This window comes from Phyllobates terribilis, unplaced genomic scaffold (assembly GCF_046119375.1).
Source record: "Phyllobates terribilis strain yellow unplaced genomic scaffold, ASM4611937v1 Scaffold_4__5_contigs__length_816908805, whole genome shotgun sequence".
NCBI lineage: Eukaryota > Metazoa > Chordata > Amphibia > Anura > Dendrobatidae > Phyllobates > Phyllobates terribilis.
This window is the reverse complement of record NW_027362764.1, coordinates 687,095,008-687,113,890: the sequence shown is the minus strand read 5'-3', so window position 1 is coordinate 687,113,890 and position 18,883 is coordinate 687,095,008. Positions and strand designations below refer to the sequence as shown.

Here is an 18,883-nt window from a genome sequence, read left to right as displayed (position 1 = left end):
CCGGGGGTGCAGTTACATCCTCCGCGCTCAATACACAGAGCTGTAACTGATCCGCGTCAGTGCCACCCCTGTAACTGAAACCTGAACATTGCCGGGAGGAGGGGAATAAAGTTAATTTCCTCCCAGCAGAGAGGATCTAAGTGCAGGCTCCAGGCAGGTTCAGAACGCTATTAACCTGCAGATTAGCTCCATATCTGCAGGTTAATAGCATTTCTTCAGGTGACAGGTGTTGTGATCTGCAACAAGTAGTAAGGAAAGATAGGGGAAAGCTGTCCCTACAGTAAGACTAAGCTGAATCCCTACGATGTAGCGGGCTGCCTGTTCCTAGCGAACAGACCCGCCTTAGTCCTCGGCTAGTCTGAACGAAGACCTATAGAATTAAGGGAGGGGTCCCTAAAAGAGCTAAGGACTGGGACAAAAATGGGACACCTCCTAAACAGAGAAGTTGTTGCAGAACACAAAAAGACAAACTGACAAAAATGTACTAGAGGTCCCAGAGAACCAAGCGAACTGACAGAGAAAGGCACCGAAGCACCTGGCTATCAAAACAGTCAAACAACACTGAAGTCCAGCACAGCCAAAAGGGCGGAGCTGGAATATAAAGGCAGATGGTCACGTGACCGCAAAACACAAGATGGAAAAAAACAAACAGGAGGGTTCTAACAACAGGTTCCCTTTAAGTGGAGCGATCCTACTGGGGTGTAAATTCTGGCACCAATTCCCTCTCTGCCTCTCAATCATGAATTAACATGGCAGCTGGGGGTCTAAAGTTTTGCATTGTATAGTGCAAGTGTTCAAACTATCTCAGTTTCAAGTCCTCTAGGAAGACCAGAAAATAAAGTGAAAAGTAGAAAAAAATGATAAAAGAAAAGATTAGTAATAAACATAGACATTTAAATCACGCCCTATTTCTTCATCTAAAAGTATATGAAAAATAAAAAGAAAAAAAAGGAAATATTAAGCATATTCGATATTACCATGTTCCTAAAATTAGGATTTATCAAAATATAAAGTGATTTAACCCAGAAGATAAACACGGTAATGAGAAAAAAATTGAAATGCCAGAATTGATGTTTTTTGGATGCCACACCTCTCCAAAAATGCCATACTAAGCAATCAAAATGTCGTATGTACCGATAGGAACTGTAGTTTAGCATGGCAAAAGCAAGCCCTTGTAGAACTCCTTTGGTAGAAAAATAAAAAACACGATAAACATCCATCGTAATCATACTCACCTGAAGGATTGTGTTGCCAAGTAAGTTTCACTGCACAATGAATTCCGTAAAAACAAACCCCAAAAAGTAATGCTATGACTTGTTTTCCACCATTTTAGCCCACTTAGAATTTTTTTTTACCATTTTCAGAAAATTTTTTTGTCTTTCAAAACTACAACTCGCCCCACAAAAACAAGCCCTTATGTGGCTATGTCAATGGAAAAATTATAGTTTTGGAACTTTTAAAAAGAGGGTAAAAAAATTGAAATACAAAAGTTAAATTAACTGCATCATTATGAAGTTAAAAAAGAAGGTACGTGCATGTTAGGCCACTGAACAGCTATTAGAGCTGTAAGAATTATCATATAACCATTGGGGGTGAATGGTGGAGGCCCATAGGCATTTGACACACTTGCTTTCACCATAATCTGATCCTGCCTAAATGGAATCTAGAAATGGAAGTTTTAACTATCCCATTTGAAAGCAGCATAATGTAGGGGCAGAGACTCTGATTCTAGCGATTTGTCACTTTTTGGTCTGCTTGCTGTCATTTTGATGCAATCACTTTTTTATCTGCTGCAGATCTACTAGTGCTCTGCTGAGCTCTGTATAACCCCACCTCCACCACTGATTGGCAGCTTTCTGAGTGCACTGTGCAGAGGCAGAAAGCTGACAATCACTGTTGGGGGCGGGGTTATACAAAACTCATAAATATGGTCGACTACCTGGCAGCAGGTTTACTAGTCCTCTAGTGATAATCTGCTACTGATAAAACAGTGATTTTATCAAAACTACAGCCAATAGCCGTGTAAATGATACATGGCTGGAATCAGGGTATTTGTCTCTACATTATGCTGCTTTCAGATTAGTGAGCAAAAACCTAGTGACAGATTCCCTTTAAGGTACTTAGTAAACTACTGGAAATCTGTAATTTTAAGACTATTTAGAGGATCTGCTACTTACGTGATAAAATCTAGAAATGTTGCAAGTGGTTCAAAAGCGTGGTTTCTGAAGTAGTGGAATTCAACCATAAGTTTGTCTTTCAGCTTTTCATCAACTGTGGATACAGTCAGTTGTCCAGTCTCATTTGCCAAGAAGTTTCCATAGTCTGTGGACTGTAAATGCAGCTTCAGGTCTAAAATAGTAGGATACAGAGATAAGTCAGATGTCACACGCCAGAAAAAAAGCATACTAATATTGAGAAAACAACCAAAGATTGGTAAAAACTATTATTTGTGACATTCTTTATCTGATATGTAGAATATTATTGCCGAGCTGCATTTACCAGATTTTTTGAAAATTTGGAATTCAAGTTTCCAATGCTTCATATATGTATTTGTGGTTTTATTTCTGATTGATTACATAGTTCACAATCTAATTTCTCTACTGAAAAGATACATATAGGCCCAGATTCATCATTTGCGGTGTTTTAAGTCGCTTTCATTTCTTTGTGCTGTGATATTAGTTACCATTTTTGGCACCAAATTCATCAAAATGGCGCATGCGATTCATGAATTTCTTGTAGACCACACGCGTCAAACTCTGGCTCGCAGGATAATTATATTTGGCCTGCGACACCAGAACCACCACCTCTATGTGGGGCCATTATTCTGTATGGAGGACTATGTGCAGCCCATTATACTGTATGGAGGACTATGTGGGGCCCATTATTCTGTATGGAGGACTATGTGGGGCTCATTATACTGTATGGAGGACTATGTGCAGCCCATTATACTGTATGGAGGACTATGTGGGGCCCATTATTCTGTATGGAGGACTATGTGGGCCCATTATTCTGTATGGAGGACTATGTGGGGCCATTATTCTGTATGGAGGACTATGTGGGGACATTATTCTATATGGAGGACTATGTGGGGCCATTATTCTGTATGGAGGACTTTATGGGGCCATTATTCTGTATATAGGACTATGTGGGGCCCATTATACTGTATGGAGGACTATGTGGGCCCATTATTCTGTATGGAGGACTATGTGGGGCCCATTATTCTATTTGAAGGACTATGTGGGGCCCATTATTCTATATGAAGGACTATGTGGGGCCCATTATTCTATTTGAAGGACTATGTGGGGCCCATTATTCTATATGGAGGACTATGTGGGGCCCATTATTCTGTATGGAGGGCTATGTAGTGCACATTATACTATATGGAGGGCTATGTGGGGGCACTATTCTGTATGGAGGACTATGTAGTGCACATTATACTATATGGAGGGCTATGTGGGGCCCATTATTCTGTATGGAGGGCTATGTAGTGCACATTATACTATATGGAGGACTATGTGGGGCCCATTATTTTGCATGGAGGACTATGTGGGGCCCATTTTTTTGTATTGAAGACTATGTGGGGCCTATTATTCTGTATGGAGAATTATGTGGGCCATTATTCTGTATGGAGGGCGCGGTAGTGCACATTATACTGTATGGAGGGCTATGTGGGGCCATTATTCTGTATGGAGGACTTTGTGGGGACATTAATCTATAAGGAGGACTATGTGGGGCCCATTATTTTGCATGGAGGACTATGTGGGGCCCATTTTTTTGTATTGAAGACTATGTGGGGCCTATTATTCTGTATGGAGAACTATGTGGGCCATTATTCTGTATGGAGGGCGCGGTAGTGCACATTATACTGTATGGAGGGCTATGTGGGGCCATTATTCTGTATGGAGAACTATGTGGGCCCATTATTTTGTATGGAGAACTATGTGGGCCCATTATTTTGTATGGATGACTGTGTGGGGCCCATTTTCCTCTATACTGGTTGGCCTTGACTTTGTCCAAGTTTTTCATTTTGGCCCTCTGTGTGTTTTGAGTTTGACATCCCTGGTAGACTGTGAGCCCTCGCAGGCAGGGTCCTCTTTCCTCCTGTACCAGTCAGCGACTTGTATTGTTTATGATTATTGTACTTGGTTTTTATTATATATACCCTTTTCACATGTAAAGCACTATGGAATAAATGGCACTATAATAATAATAATAATAATAATAATAATAATAATAATAATTAATTTTGTGCAAAGTCAAAAATGGGCTTTTTTCCTGTCTTGAACTGTTTTAGTGACTTTTGGCACCAAAATTTTTGCATATTCAAAAATACACAAAGGGGGAGCTGGCGTGAAGTTGTACTAAATTTGGCAAATTTTTAAAAAAGTCTCAATTGATAAATCAGGGGAAAACATATGGAATTGCTAGACTGGCCAAAAAGTAGAAAACAAAAAATAACCACGGAAAGCACATAACACAGACTTCAATACAGATGCAAATAGAATAATAAATTGGGTGCAAACAAAAAAAAGGCATAAACTACAAAAGTAGACAAAAAACAGGCGCAAAGGCAATGGGTTGTTTCGAATGAGCACATTTCTTCATCAGGACAAACCACAGTGATCAAACACGTTGACTATAAAGCCGCATCCTTGGATAACTGATTTCTGTTCATCATTGATCTTCTGGCACTACAGCTAGGATCTCCACTGATCCCAAGAAACGGGGAGCCCTGTATGAATGGAGCGGTGGTCGATCATGCCACTCCATTCATTCTGATGGGAACGCTGAAGACCAGCTGAGGGCAGCACTCGGCATTCTCTGACAGTCCCTTTAAGAATGAATGGAGTGGCTACGCGCATGATCATCAAACCACTCTATTCACATATGGCTCTTCAGAGCTTCAGTTCTGTGAATTGTTGGGGACCCCAGGGGTCAGGCCCCCAGCAATCGGGAAGTTATCTCTTATCCCATGAACAGGGGATATCTTCCAATTCTGAGACTACCTCTTTAAGAATTGAAGAGAACAATGCTATAATTTCCAGTTAATGAATGTTTCATGAAAGACGTCTTTACTAATCTTAGTGACCACATGACAGGGTCTATGAGTTATTGACTCATTTGTTTCTTGAACCTGGAAATTAACACTCTGAGATCTAGTTCCCAGTTGTTTGGTTGACTTATTCCCAGTGATCGCTTTAGGCTATAAATACTACAGAACACATTATCACTGGAAATATTTATTATTTTTCCGATAATTAACCATAGTCATAAAAAGAACAACTTAAGACACTTTTTTAAATGTAAAGGAAAAAACCTGCTAAGCTAAATACTGCATATCTGTATGGTTTAAAGAAGAACTCCTCCCATCACAGTTTTTATCCTCTTGATATATTGCAATCATCATATTATATAGCACTGTGTACTTCCAATTGCTCATTTTGCCTTTCTACCAAGCTAATTCATCTCTTTTCTCTGCTCTATGTAGAAACAGGAAGTCTCTTGTCCCTGCATTTATTATTCCCCTTTTTAACTCCTGCTCCAGCTGCTCCATCCCCCCTGCCAGGGACTTTTGCAGTAACTTTTGACTCACACAGGGAAAATGTACCTCCTGTTTCTACATAGAGCTAAGAAAGATTCAGCTAGTCTGTTTTTAATCACATGATGTCATAGATCTAATGGAAAAGAGAAGAATTATCTGGGTATAAAGGCAAAAGGAGCAATTGTAAGTACACAATGCTGTATAATATGATGACTCCAATATATTACAAGAGCATAAAAACTTTAATGGGAGTGCTTTTTAATCTTTATTAAATATATAGTCATCATTCTAAAAAAAAACCCAAGAGAATGAGGGAATTATTGGAGGACTATACGGATCAAAGGAAGTTTACATTGTGAGGTTCACCAGGCAGTCTTAAAATAGTAGAAATAAAAGTATAGGTTACATATTTGTAATACCCTTCAACGTGTGAACGTTTTTATTCATGTTGTTGCTGTCAATTATTTTGCACTGCTGCATTAAGTGACATACAATTAGAGAACTGTATAAAACACCAACTTCTATTGGCCAGATAAGAGATCCACTAACAAAGAGAAGCAGGCCTAGACATGAATGAAATGGTCAACTTTTCATTCAGTTGTCCAGCTTGTAATACTACAATGCTCCTGTAGGGGCGCTATAGGAAAATATAAGGCTACAACTTATCTTACAATATGAGTTGTTCTAAGAAATTTAAAAGCAATGTAATGGTTCTATTCTAAATACAATCACAATAACCTGCAAAAGTGTTTTTTAACCTCAATAAAACCCCTGAAGCTCTATCTTGCTTTGTTTTCATTAGCAAAGCCCAAATAGGTACTATATAGGCAACCCAAATACGTAGCTGCTATGTGTCTCTGGAGAAACCAGTCCCAGATTAGCTTTGATTTAGGGCTTGTTTAGATTTCAGCCAGAAAAAAAATTGCACTATGCAATAGTCTCTTCTATATTTTGGATGACAGTCTCCTATTCAAGTCTATAGGTTTGTAAAAGAAATTGGATCTCCCTATACTGATCATCGATTGCATCCGATTTTTATGGATACATTGCAATTCCTAAAGGGAAACTAAACTAAATTTTATTTTAATCCTGAATCTCTATTTATTGTCATAATCTTAGCTTTTTTCTAGTATACTTTAATTAAAAATTCCCTATCCTTCCCTCACCGCTCTATCTAACTGCTTTATTTTTTTTACTGCTTCCTTTGTGATGATGCTTCGTTTGAGAGTCCCAGTGCATGCTAGGATATTCATACAAGTCATCATCAGGGGGTAGAGGCTGCGGTCACTGCCATTGGGCGGCGCTTGTCTCTGCTCGCTCATTCTTTTCTTACAATGTACAGTGACAGTGCGCTCTGTTGCTGGCTTGTCACTTCTGATCAGAACCTGCGAGAGAGCACATTGTCACTGTGCACTGAGGAGAACCGTGCGGAGTGATAAGATCTTACTGAGCATCCGTCGGAATTGACAACTAACGCATGCAGGGACTAGCCCAGCCCCTGAAAGGGACATTACAGAAGTTAGAGATGGAGCTCAATCTGGCAATCTGTGGGGGATGTAAACTGCAACCAATACTACTTTCTAATATGTTTAATTTGTACCTTTAATTGAAGGAATAATAGCAAAGCTTTTAGTAATTGGGAGAGCACTTATTTATTTTTTTTACTCACTTATATAGCGCCATTAATTCCACAGCGCTTCACAGACATTATCATCACTGTCCCCATTGGGGCTCACAATCTACACTCCCTATCAGTATGTCTTTGGAGTGTGGGAGGAAACTGGAGAACCTGGAGGAAACCCACACAAACACGGGGAGAACATACAAACTCCTTATAGATGTTGTCCTTGGTGGGATTTGAACCCAGGACTCCAGCACTGCAAAGTAACCGTGCTAACCACTGAGCCACCGTGCTGCACTTCTGTGTTTTCTATCAGAAAGTCACCAGCTGAAACATTGAACGGACATGTCAGACGGCGACTGATCTTAGGAAGTACAATGCGATCGGCAGTCTGAAATCGGACATATCCGTTCGACATCTCACCCGACCATCAGTCGGCCCTCGCCCCCATACACATTAGACCGTCAATATCAGCGGGTTTAGCTGACATTAGTCTAATGTGTATAGGGGCCATAAAAAGAAATTGAAGGACAACTTTTGATTTTAGATATAATGACCTCAAGAAGTCAAGATCAGTTAGCAAAAAAGTGAGATTCGAGTGTCTGGCACAGACTTCTCAATCAAATAAATGTCATTCATCTCAGCAGGGTAAGATGAGCTGCTTAAGATATTACTAAATCATACCGAACAGTACCAGCAGAAACTGCTTCAGCTGGAAGAAATGTTTATCCTCTAATCAAGGACTGCACGCCGCCAGTTTAGGACTCTGTTGCCAAAACACAGCAAAGGTCGCACTGCTTGAGATGCCTGGGAGTAGTGACCGAGCTGATGCACAAGGTTCTGTGTCATTAAGCTGAGACATTAAATGACAAATGGAGAAATACATGGATATTAGATGTAATGTGCTAGATAGCAGATAGATCTACGGCTAGTCTATTTCATATTTGCTTTAAAGCGGTTGTCAGGTCTAAAATAAAAAGTCTGCAGTCACTCTGTGTGTGCGCAGACTCATGAATCCCCCAGTGCAGACACTGTGTGCTGCAAGGATTCGCCGATTTCTGCCCCGGGAGCGATATGCATACTCCCGGGCAGAAGTCATATGGTGGGCATGTCCTCGCTCCATAAAAGTGTATGAAGCGAGGGCGCAGGCATCTAGTGGGCATGGTTGTCCAGTGGGTCCATGATTTCCAGCATGATTATGCACCACAAAACAAGGTCCACGTGGTTGGGTTTGAGGAACAATTGATTGGCTGTCACAGCGCTATTGTGTCGCCCCTGAGGGTTCGACCGCCACAGGGATGCTGAACTTCTCTAATGGAGTGTGGTGTTCCTCCTCTGAGGTAAGGCCAGTGTGATAGTCGTGACCCAAGCCTTTGCATCCAACACCACATTTCTCCACCAGAGGGAGCTAGTATGCATTAGGTGCTGCTCCCCTGGTTACAGGGAGACTGGGGAACCAAGAGAGAGGGGAACCAGTTAGTGGGTGAGGGTGGAGGACTTACAAGTTAGTTACACTTTAAATTTCATATTTAATTCAAAGCCATCTTTGATCTTGGTCTTTAGTTAGTCAAGTTCTTGTGCTGTCTTGGTTGCTGTCAACTACTGTGTGTAATGTGACCTCCCTCCGGGAGCGCAGGTCCTGTGTGGGCCTGCGCCGGCAAGGGACACAGCCCTCGTACCATGGCCTTGGGACGAGAGGTAGGTTGTAGACAAGGAATGTCTCAACCCGGCCAAGGACCAAGATCAAGAAGGCCGGGAGCTTAAGAGTGTGGCTCCGTAGCAAATGGATCCCAGGCAGGATGCAGATGGAGCTGTGTACGCCACCTGTCTTCGCCAACCTGATATATTCAGAGGGACTCCGGCTGCAAATGGGGTACCGGCCCCCGACACCCGACCTTGCTACTCTACGTCCTGGACGGGAAAGCCCGGTTAGGCCCAGAGGATCCCACCGGGTATCGGACGGAGCGGAGCTTCCCCCGTGCCCTGGTTCTGAGAGGAGCTCAGAGGGAGACCCGGCCTATTTGCACACACACGGACAGGATAGGAATCGGTCTGTAGTTCAGGAACACTCTGCTGTAGGGCCGCGACTGAATGCTGGACTTACTCGGAGGTTGTCGGACCCCCTTCTCTGGTAAGCGCAGGACTCCACGGGGAGCAGGGAGTCACTTTCCTTTGCCAGTTACGTGAGTAAAACCTTGGAAGTTCACCCCTATGGCCTCCGGACTGTTATTTCTGCGCCACACCACGGGATGCGGATGCCTTCCCCTCAACTACTACCCCCTCCATCCTGTCCCTCTGCCCTGAGGCCTTGCTCCGCTTGTGGGGAGTAGTAAGAACTCTGGCCGCCGTAACATCATGCCTCAGCGGACTGCACCGGCGCTGGTGACCCTTCACCAGGCACCACAGGTGGCGTAGTCGTTAACCAACCACTCAACCCGGGTAAGCCCACACCATCTCCTTTTTCATGTGACGGCCCTGAGCACGGGTCGTGTCCGGGCCACGGCTGCATCCCATCTCTCCATCACAGGACCCGACACCGAGTCCCCCAACATCCAGGGTAAACTAAAAGGGCTCTCCCGAAGTAGAGGCGTCACACTATAACCTCAACTTCAACCAACATCTTTGGGATGGAACAGAATGGAAATTGTGAGCCTGGCCCTCTCATCCAACATCACATCTCACAAATGCTGTTCTGGATGAATGGGCAAAAATTCACCGCAATTCACGTCCACACACACAACTATAAAATCTTGCAAAAACCTTCCCAGGAAAGTGGAAAACAAATTAATGCCTGTAGATTTAAAATGTGAGGTCATAAAAGCTCCTGTAGGTGAATGTCTAGGTGATCATGTCCCAATACTTTTGTCAAAGTAGTTTATTTAACCCCTTCATGACCAATGACGTATATTTCCGTCATAGGCCGTGTACTTTCCTTTGATATGGGTTCACAAGATGAGCCTGCATCTTTCCCCCGCACTTGATGGCTGATTTAATTAGCCATCCAGTGCCTCGGGTGGATCAAATATCACTGACAGCGGCATTTAATACGCGCAGACAGGAAGCGGGACTATTAAATACAGTAAAAAGTAAAAAAAAAAACACAAAAGTTCAAATCACCCCCCTCATTTTAAAAATAAAACAATTAGAAAAACTTTTTAAATACACACATTTGGTATCGCCACTTTCAGCAATGTCTGATCTATCAAAATATAAAATATATTAATCTAATTAGTAAATGGTATAACGAGGACAAAAATTAAAACTCATGAATTATATTTTTTTGGTCGCTGCAACATTTCAATAAAATGCAATAACAGGCGATCAAAACATCATATCTACCACAAAATTGTATAAGTAAAAACGTCAATTAAGGGCATAAAAATTAAGCTATAACCCAGCCCCTGGGCAGTGGGGTACTCGGTAGCCGGGCCGGTCGTTGCTAGGGGAGATGTCACAGTGGCGGTGACCCGGTCCGTGACCCAGGGCGGTCAATAAAAGGGATCTTTGGGAAAGGGGATTATAGTTTTTATATAATGTTCGTGACTCCACCTGTGGTATGCGGCTATATGGAGCCGCCGTTGCGGAGCAGGTCCTCTGGAGCTGATGTTAATGCAGCAGAGTTGGTTCAGCTCTCCACAGGTAGAGCTTAGCTCCAGGGCGGTGCGGTGATGGTAGATGATGAAGTAACTGTGGTTGTGCAGTGTGGTGCAGGGGATGATGGCGCAGCAATGATTCACAGAGACAGTGGGGTGCAGTCTTCAGGGTTTACTCACAGTTCTCTCTTTGCTCCTGGTTACAACTGCCAGCTTATAACCTCCCACGTCGTGCTGCGTTCACTAGGCAGGGATTCAGCAATCCCTCAGGTAATTCCAGAGTGCCTGACAGGACCCCGTTCTAGATGTCTTTCTCAGCCGTCTTCCTGCACTGGCTTTCACCCTTCCTGCCCTGCACCTCGCAAACAGAGTCCCAAGCCGGTATCCTCGGATCTTTCTGGGCAACCTGGAGTTCCCTGGATCCTATGTGGTTACCTTTTTGGCGACTTGAGTGCGGATGCAGCAACTACTCCCTGAAAGAGTTGAAGCCTCCGGTTTCTAGTTGAACGTTGTAATTCTCACTAGTTAGGGGCTGGTCCCCTTCTGCGGCTCAATCCCTCCACCTCCTGGTAGATTCGGGCGTACGGGTGGCCTCCAGAACTGCCGGTACCCCTGGGATCCCTTCTTCACTCCTGGAGCCTTCCCTCTGCTCCCGTTCCTTCCTCCTCTCCTTCTCCTCTCACTCAGGCCCGCGCTTCCCTGAGCAGAGTTCCCACAGAGCTCCTGCTCCCAACACTTCCTCTGACTCAAACTCCTCAGACTCAGACTCCTTCTAGAATGTTCCACCCTCTCTTTTATATCGCTTCTTACTGAGCTCCCCTGAACTACTTCCTCCACCCACACCCACTACATGGTTCCCTCTACTTTGGTTCCCCCCACTCCAGCCAGGGACTGGGCTCAGCAGAGGAGCAGCGCATCTTGCCCTTCCTGCCGGTCTGGAGTAGTGTAATGTTGGATGCAGGTGTTAGGGTCCCGGGCAGCACTCTATCCTGACCTGAGAGTGAGATACCACACCTCTGGGTGAGATGCAGTACCTCTGTGGCGACTGAACCCGCAGGGGTGCCACAGATCCTTAAAAATGAGAACGTTACAGGTCTTGGAAAATGGCAACAAAAGCTCATTTTATTTATTTTTTTTACAAATTCCTGAATTTTTTTTCACCACATAAATAAAAAAAAACTATACATGTTTGGTGTCTGCATACTCATATTGACATGGGGAATCAAATTGCCAATTCAGTTTTACCATATGATGAACATGGTAAATAAAAAAATCCAAAAAACATTGTGGAATTGCACTTTTTTTAAAATTTGACCGTACTTGGAATTTTTTTCCAGTTTTCCAGTACACTTTGTGGCAGAATGAATGGTGTCATTCTAAAGTACAACTTTCCCGCAAGAAAAAAGCCATGGCTATATAAATGGGAAAAAAAGTTATGACTCTTGGAAGAAGGGGAGGAAAAAACAAAAATGAAAAACGGAAAATCGCTTGGGGGTGAAGGAGTTAATTAACCTTACAAGTATATTGGGAGATACTTTTAAATAAACAGGTATTTATCGGTTTAACTATTGTTTCATTCAGACAGATCCCAAGTGACTTAGTTTTAATAATGAAACACTGCTCAGTGTTAAACAATGTAGATAGAAATAAACCCATGGGACAATGATTCATCCTGTATCTTCCTGTTCCTGTGCACTTTCTTATTCAAGTTAAAGCCTCAATTTGAGCCTATTATATGATACAAAAGCACAGGACTACACAGGGCCCAAAAGGTTGACCATTGTACAAAGATGAAATATGTTATGAATGCTCGAATGAATAAAGCCTACTATGTATACACTAAAGCCCAGTGATGTAACAAGAGTCCTATGGGCCAGATGCAAAATTTGGACTGGTTCCACCATCAGCATGTTCGTCAGATCTATGGGCTATGGTAATAATTTTCTTCATCCTGGCCCCTATCCTGTAATAATGGCCCCCATCCTATAATAATTTCCTTGTCCTGTGGCAAGTCCTGTAATAATGTTCCCTATCTTGAAATAATGTCACCCATCCTGCAGCAATATCCTTTTTCCTGGCACCTATCCTATAGTAATGTCCCCTGTACTGTGCTCCATCCTGTACAAATGGCCCTCTTCCTGGCCCCTTCTTGTAAGAATGTTCCCCGTTCTGTAATATTGTCCCCATCCTGTAATAATGGCAGTCTTCCTGGCCCTTCCCTGTATGAATGTTCCCTGTTTTGTAATAATGTCACCCATCCTGGCCCCATCCTGGAACAATGGCCCCTTAAATACTATCCTTCATACTGGCCCCTTCCTGTAGTAATGTCCTCCTTCTTGGGCCCTTTCCTGAAGTAATGTCCATTGTCCTGACCCCTTCCTGTATTTATGTCCCCTGTCCTGGCCACATCCTGTAATAATAGCCCCCATCCTAGCCCCTTTATTTAATAATGTCCACCATTCTGGTCCCTTCCTGTAAAAATATCCTTTATTCTGGGCCCCATTCTGTAATAATGCCCATCATGCTATAATGATGGCCCCCGCACTGGCCCATTTATGTAATAATGTCCTCATCCAGGACCCATCCTGTAATAATGGCCCCCCATCCTTTAGCTTTTATTTAATAATGGCCTCCATCATGTAATAATGATCCCCCCTCCCAGCGCTCGGCTCAAACAAAATTAAACGTAAAAAAATAAACGCTGCATCCTTTTCCTCCTTAATTACCGGCACAGGAAGTGGGAGGGAGCGCATGGAAGTGACATCATGCACCACCCACGACAGGCACGCTGACATCAGCTGCCAGACTCTGATTGGCCGGCAGTCACTATAGCTATTGTGCTGCAGGGAGAGGGTGGTTCTATATGTTGCAATACATCTGATTTCAAAGGACGCACACTCAACTGAAAATGGGGCTGGAGTCGGCAGGCTGGTTAAACCCCTCATAAAGCCTCATTCAGACATTTGTTTCTCTTATGGGCAAAAAAGGAACAGTTTTCATTAGTGTTTATCAATTTGTTAGTTTTTATTATCACGGTGTCATTTTTTTTATCATATGAGCAAAAAAATTCCAAGCTTCTCCTACTCATTAGAGAGTACCTGTATCAATATGGGGCTGCCCTTATTATTTCATGAAAGAGTGGGGGCCTCAGGCAGGAGATTTCATGATATATATATATATATATATATATATATATTTATATACAGTTTTACTCAAAAGTTTACATACTCCGGCAGAATTTTTGCTTTCTTGGCCTTGTTTCAAAGAATATGATTGATAACAGAAAACCTTTTTCTCCTCTCATGGTTATCGGTTGGGTGAAGCCATTTATTGTCAAACTACTGTGTTTTCTCTTTTTAAATCTTAATGACAACCAAAAACATCCAAATGACCCTGATCAAAAGTTCACATACCCCAGTTCATAATACCGTGTATTGCCCCCTCTAATATCAATGACAGCTTGAAGTCTTTTGTGGTATCTGTGGATGAGGTTCTTTATTTTCTCAGATGGTAAAGCTGCCCAAAAGAGAAAACACAGTAGTTTGACAATAAATGACTTCACCCAACCAATAACCATGAGTGGAGAAAAAGATTTTTCATTATCATTCATATTCTCTGAAGCAAGGCGAAGAAAGGAAAAATTCTGCCGGGGTATATAAACTTTTGAGCACAACTGTATACCATATATTTAAGTTGGTGTCAAAACCTTTCATAAACGATGAAAGCATTCAAATTTATACCAAAGTAGTCTGACCCAAATAGTCGCAGTGTTGTATGATCCTGACATGGAGAGCGGGATCCCACAACCCTCAGAATCCACTTTCGCAGTGAAAGATCGAGATCTCGCCCTGTGTAGATTCTGTGTAGACATATTGCACATCTGTGTAAATTCTGCAATCTCATGAAATACTGGGATAACACTACATTTTAAGTAGGTGTTACTCTGTTCGTGGTGTTACATAGAACTGCAGGAAACATCTACTGCATTACCGGCAAGAAAATGTGCCATAATTTTGGTTATCATTTCTTTTATTTTCTGGCCTGAAATGGTCTGAAAAAAGGGGCATAGTTTCCCTCACACAAACAGGGAACCTGTTGTCATACATTTGAACCCTGCCCCTGCGTATACTAATACATATTGGGCCTCATTTATCAAAAGTGTCTAAAAGTAAGACTATCCTTGTTGCCCATGACAGCCAATCAGAGATCAGCTTTCATTTCTTGAATGGCTCCGATTAAAAGAATGCTGAGTTCTGATTGGTTGCTATGGGCAACAATAATAGTCAAACCTTTAGGGTTCACTCACAGTAAGCGTATAAATTGGACAAGTGCAGTGCGAGAAAAAATTGCATTGCACTCTGACCAGTGTTACTCAGTGAGTCAGTGCTGATCTACAAATTTTTCCTCTGCTGGATTCAGCGTGAGGAAAAAAATGGCAGGATGCTGCGAGTGGCCACGTGTATCGGATGAGACTCGCCAATGCAAGTAAATGGGTGCGAGAAAAAAAATGCACAACACACGGACAATGCATATGGCGTCCAATTTTTACTTACACATCTCAAAGGCACCACAAAATTTCATCAGCCAAGTACAGTAAATTCACAGCCAAAACCGTCAGAATAGATAGAATAGACAGATCGATATAGATGTTCTGCAGATATATAATCAGGGTCGGCATCAGCACCCGGAGCACCTGGGCAAGTGCCGAGGCCCTGAGCCAGCGGGGAGGCCCACTCACCGTCGGGGACACTGGCGCGCTACAGGGCCAGTGAGTCGGGGGAGCCCGGTGCCAGCGCCGGCGAGTGGGCCCATCAGCACTTGAAATACTTACCTCTCCCCGTTCCTCCGCAGCTCTGGCGTCTTCCGCGTCTGCTGACTTGTGACATCTCAGGGCAGAGGGCACGATGACGTCACTACAGCGCTCCCTCTGCTCTGAGCGTCACAGGGCAGATGGAGGGAAGACGGTGACGCTGAGGAGTCCGGAGCTACAGCGGCCAGCGAGGAACAAGGAGAGGTAAGTATTTGATTTTTTTTCTGTACACAGCATTATATGGGGCCCATCATGTATGGAGAATTATATTTTGTATGTGGAGTCACAATAAAATTGTAATTTAGTTTGATACAAATATGGAGTACATTCCTGCTGGTCGGTTTCAATGACTTGATATATGACACTTACATTGTATAGCAGTACAAAGAAGTGTGTCCTTGTGGGCAAGCATGCATGGTGACATGACAATGTGCATTATGCAGCATGACTTCTCATGGTTGGAGTACTGAATAATTTAGTAGAGAAATATTGACCCTGTTAATCATATTCTGAACGTGGATTCCTTGGATACCACCCTAATGCCCAAACGGTCAGTTTATGCTTGTATGAAAGGAAGCTAAGGTCCCTGCACCTAGAATTATACTCACCACCCTCCTTCTTCAGCTGTTCCCAGTGCTACTCTGGTCCACAAATTGTCCTGGCCGGACAGAGCAGAAATTAAAGATAATGGTCACAAGCTCTCAATGCGAGTCTATGGGAGCTAGAACGTGGCTTTCATAGACTTCAATTGAAAAGTGACTTTCGGTTCGCACCGTCAAACACTGGAGCGATTCGCCAGATCACAAACTGCTGGAGACCGACAGGAGTGACGCAGATAAAAGAAGAAGCCGTCAACAGGTAAGTATAAGACTAAGTGCAGGGACCTTACATTAGTAGCACCACTCCAGCGTTGCAATAAAAAACCCTGTTGGAGTGGTGCTTTAAACACGATATGAACAGCTGCACAAATACTTTGGGCATGCAACATGACAGCGTATCATGGTGTGGCTGTACACGTAAGATTGGTTACCATTGTAACTGTACTTTCAGCAATTTTGGGTGTACTATTGAAATGGTTAAAGGGTTAGTCCGTTAAGAAAAAGTTTTCCCCCAGGCACTGTTAAGTAAAGAATTGTTTAAAATCAACTGCTGGTTTCCTTTCATGAACTGGCAGCAGTTTTTCTAGGCGTTGGCGAGAAAAAAAAAAAAAGTTTCTCCACCATCTCCATTCTGTCAGTCTGTGAAAATTGTACCACATTCAGATGTCATCCGAGTGCGGTCCAAAGTTTTTCATTGACCCATAGACTTGCATTGCTGATTTTGATTTGACACTCGGATCAAAATTGGACATGTTTTTTCCTCGGACCACTAAATCCGATTAAAAAAATCAGATATGTGCTCAGCCTAATAGAATATCAAGGATACGAGTTCTATATGTGAAAACTACTTTCCGATATAATCAATTGTGTGCATGAGTGAGTGAGAATATATACACTCCTATTCACTCATAATAGTTATAATAATTAACACTAATAATACTAAATATTAATAATAAATAAACTCAGAGGTAAAATGGCACAAAATATATAATGGCAAAAAAGAAATAATAAAATAGTTCACAGCAAATAGAATCTGTGATGTAAAGAGGTATTTTATATCTTACATGTCAAATCTAGTCCAATGTAAGTCTCAATAGCAATAAAATACTTCTAATAATAATAATTTACCTTCGAGGGTTTCACATTGTGCCAGGTTGATGTAGTCTCCGGCCTTCAGGATTCCACCCTTAAATCCTCGGACTAATCCCTCCAAATAGCCGCTATCCACATTGAAATAAAACTCGGAGCCAGACATGGTGGAGCTGACCTTGTCCTTCTTCCTACTTTGGTGGGTCACACACACTGACTGTACTCTTCCAGGCTGTAATTTCCAGTGTGACACATAATAACCACTGTGTTCCTGTTTCACTACAGTTAAAGCCGTTCCCGGTTGTTTATTGTGCAAACATCAGCCATAGATCTGCAACTAACCAGCTGGAGTTACTTCTAGAACAGCACGAAAATAGACTTTTAAGACACTCAAAGACATAACTTTGTGCTGCCGATATTGTGTCTGCAAACTTAGGGCATTTCTTGGCCTTGTGCGTCTATACTATCCTGCCTTTGCGAACTGTAAGTGGATTTGTCATAAAAAGTCCAGTCAACTGTAAAAAGAACTACTCCCCATTGCTGAACTGAGTGATTATTAGCAAGAGTATTGATATAAACCAAGGATAGGTCAGGACAGGCCATAACATAGCTTCATGCAGGCGGTAAGAACCTCCAAGACCTCCATGTCAGGGCACCTCATGTTAACAATTGCTCTTATACCCTCCTTATGTTGTATCCAGGGAATAATCGCAGGAATGCAAAATGAAGCCAAAATTACAATAATTTTAAAATCAGAGATTGTCCCTAATACCTAACTTTTAATATAATCAATAAAATAAAATCAAGATAGGTGCCCAATAGATCTCCATATAGAACAACACATACAAGTACACAATGCAACAAATCAGTCACAAATAAAACATACTAAAAACAGATAATTCATAAAGCCATTTCATCTAATACCTATGTCTACCAGATTTGAAAAAGTCCATACAATGATATATTGTCATAGGTAGAAAAGTGGTGTCATGGGGGTCCATGTGTAACATACATAGTAACATAGTTTAAAGGTTGAAGGAAGACTAAGTCCATCTAGTTCAACCCATAGCCTAACATGTTGATCCAGAGGAAGGCAAAAAAAAACCATGTGGCAAACACTAAGCTCCACATTGGGGAAAAAAATTCCTTCCTGACTCCATACGACAATCAGACTAGTTCCCTGGATCAACGCCCTATCAAGGAATCTAGTATATATAACCTGTAATATTATACTTTTCATGAAAGGCATCCAGGCCCTTCTTAAATGTTAGTAGTGAATCACTCATTACAACATCATGCGGCAGAGAGTTCCATAGTCTCACTGCTCTTACAGTAAAGAATCCGCGTCTGTGATTATGATTAAACCTTCTTTCCTCCAGACGTAGAAGATGCCCCCTTGTCCCCGTCTCTGCCTCAGAGTAAAAAGATCAGTAGACAGGTCTTTGTATAGTCCCCTCATATATTGTACATAGTAATAAGATCACCCCTAAGCCTTCATTTTTCCAAAGTAAATAACCCCAAGTGTAATAACCTGTCTTGGTATTGCAGACCCCCCAGTCCTCTAATAACCTTGGTTGCTCTTCTCTGCACCCGCTCTAGTTCAGCCATGTCATTCTTATACACCGGAGA

The 18,883-nt window shown here is 42.4% G+C and overlaps 2 protein-coding genes across 3 annotated transcripts in view; one reads left to right on the top strand and one right to left on the bottom strand.

Moving 5' to 3' along the window:
* The window catches only part of LOC141265880 (V-type proton ATPase subunit d 2), a 51,497-nt gene extending 33,963 nt beyond the window's left edge, over positions 1–17,534 (bottom strand). The window contains exons 1-2 of the mRNA XM_073679537.1: positions 17,294–17,534; positions 2,178–2,349 (exon numbers count right to left, since the gene is read on the bottom strand). Coding sequence (XP_073535638.1) covers positions 2,178–2,349; positions 17,294–17,420 — 299 coding nt within the window. The 5' untranslated portion in view covers positions 17,421–17,534. The remainder of the gene's footprint in view (positions 1–2,177; positions 2,350–17,293) is intronic.
* LOC141265884 (serine/threonine-protein kinase H1-like) overlaps positions 1–18,883 on the top strand; it is a 203,602-nt gene that overhangs the window by 135,232 nt on the left and 49,487 nt on the right. The window lies entirely within an intron of this gene.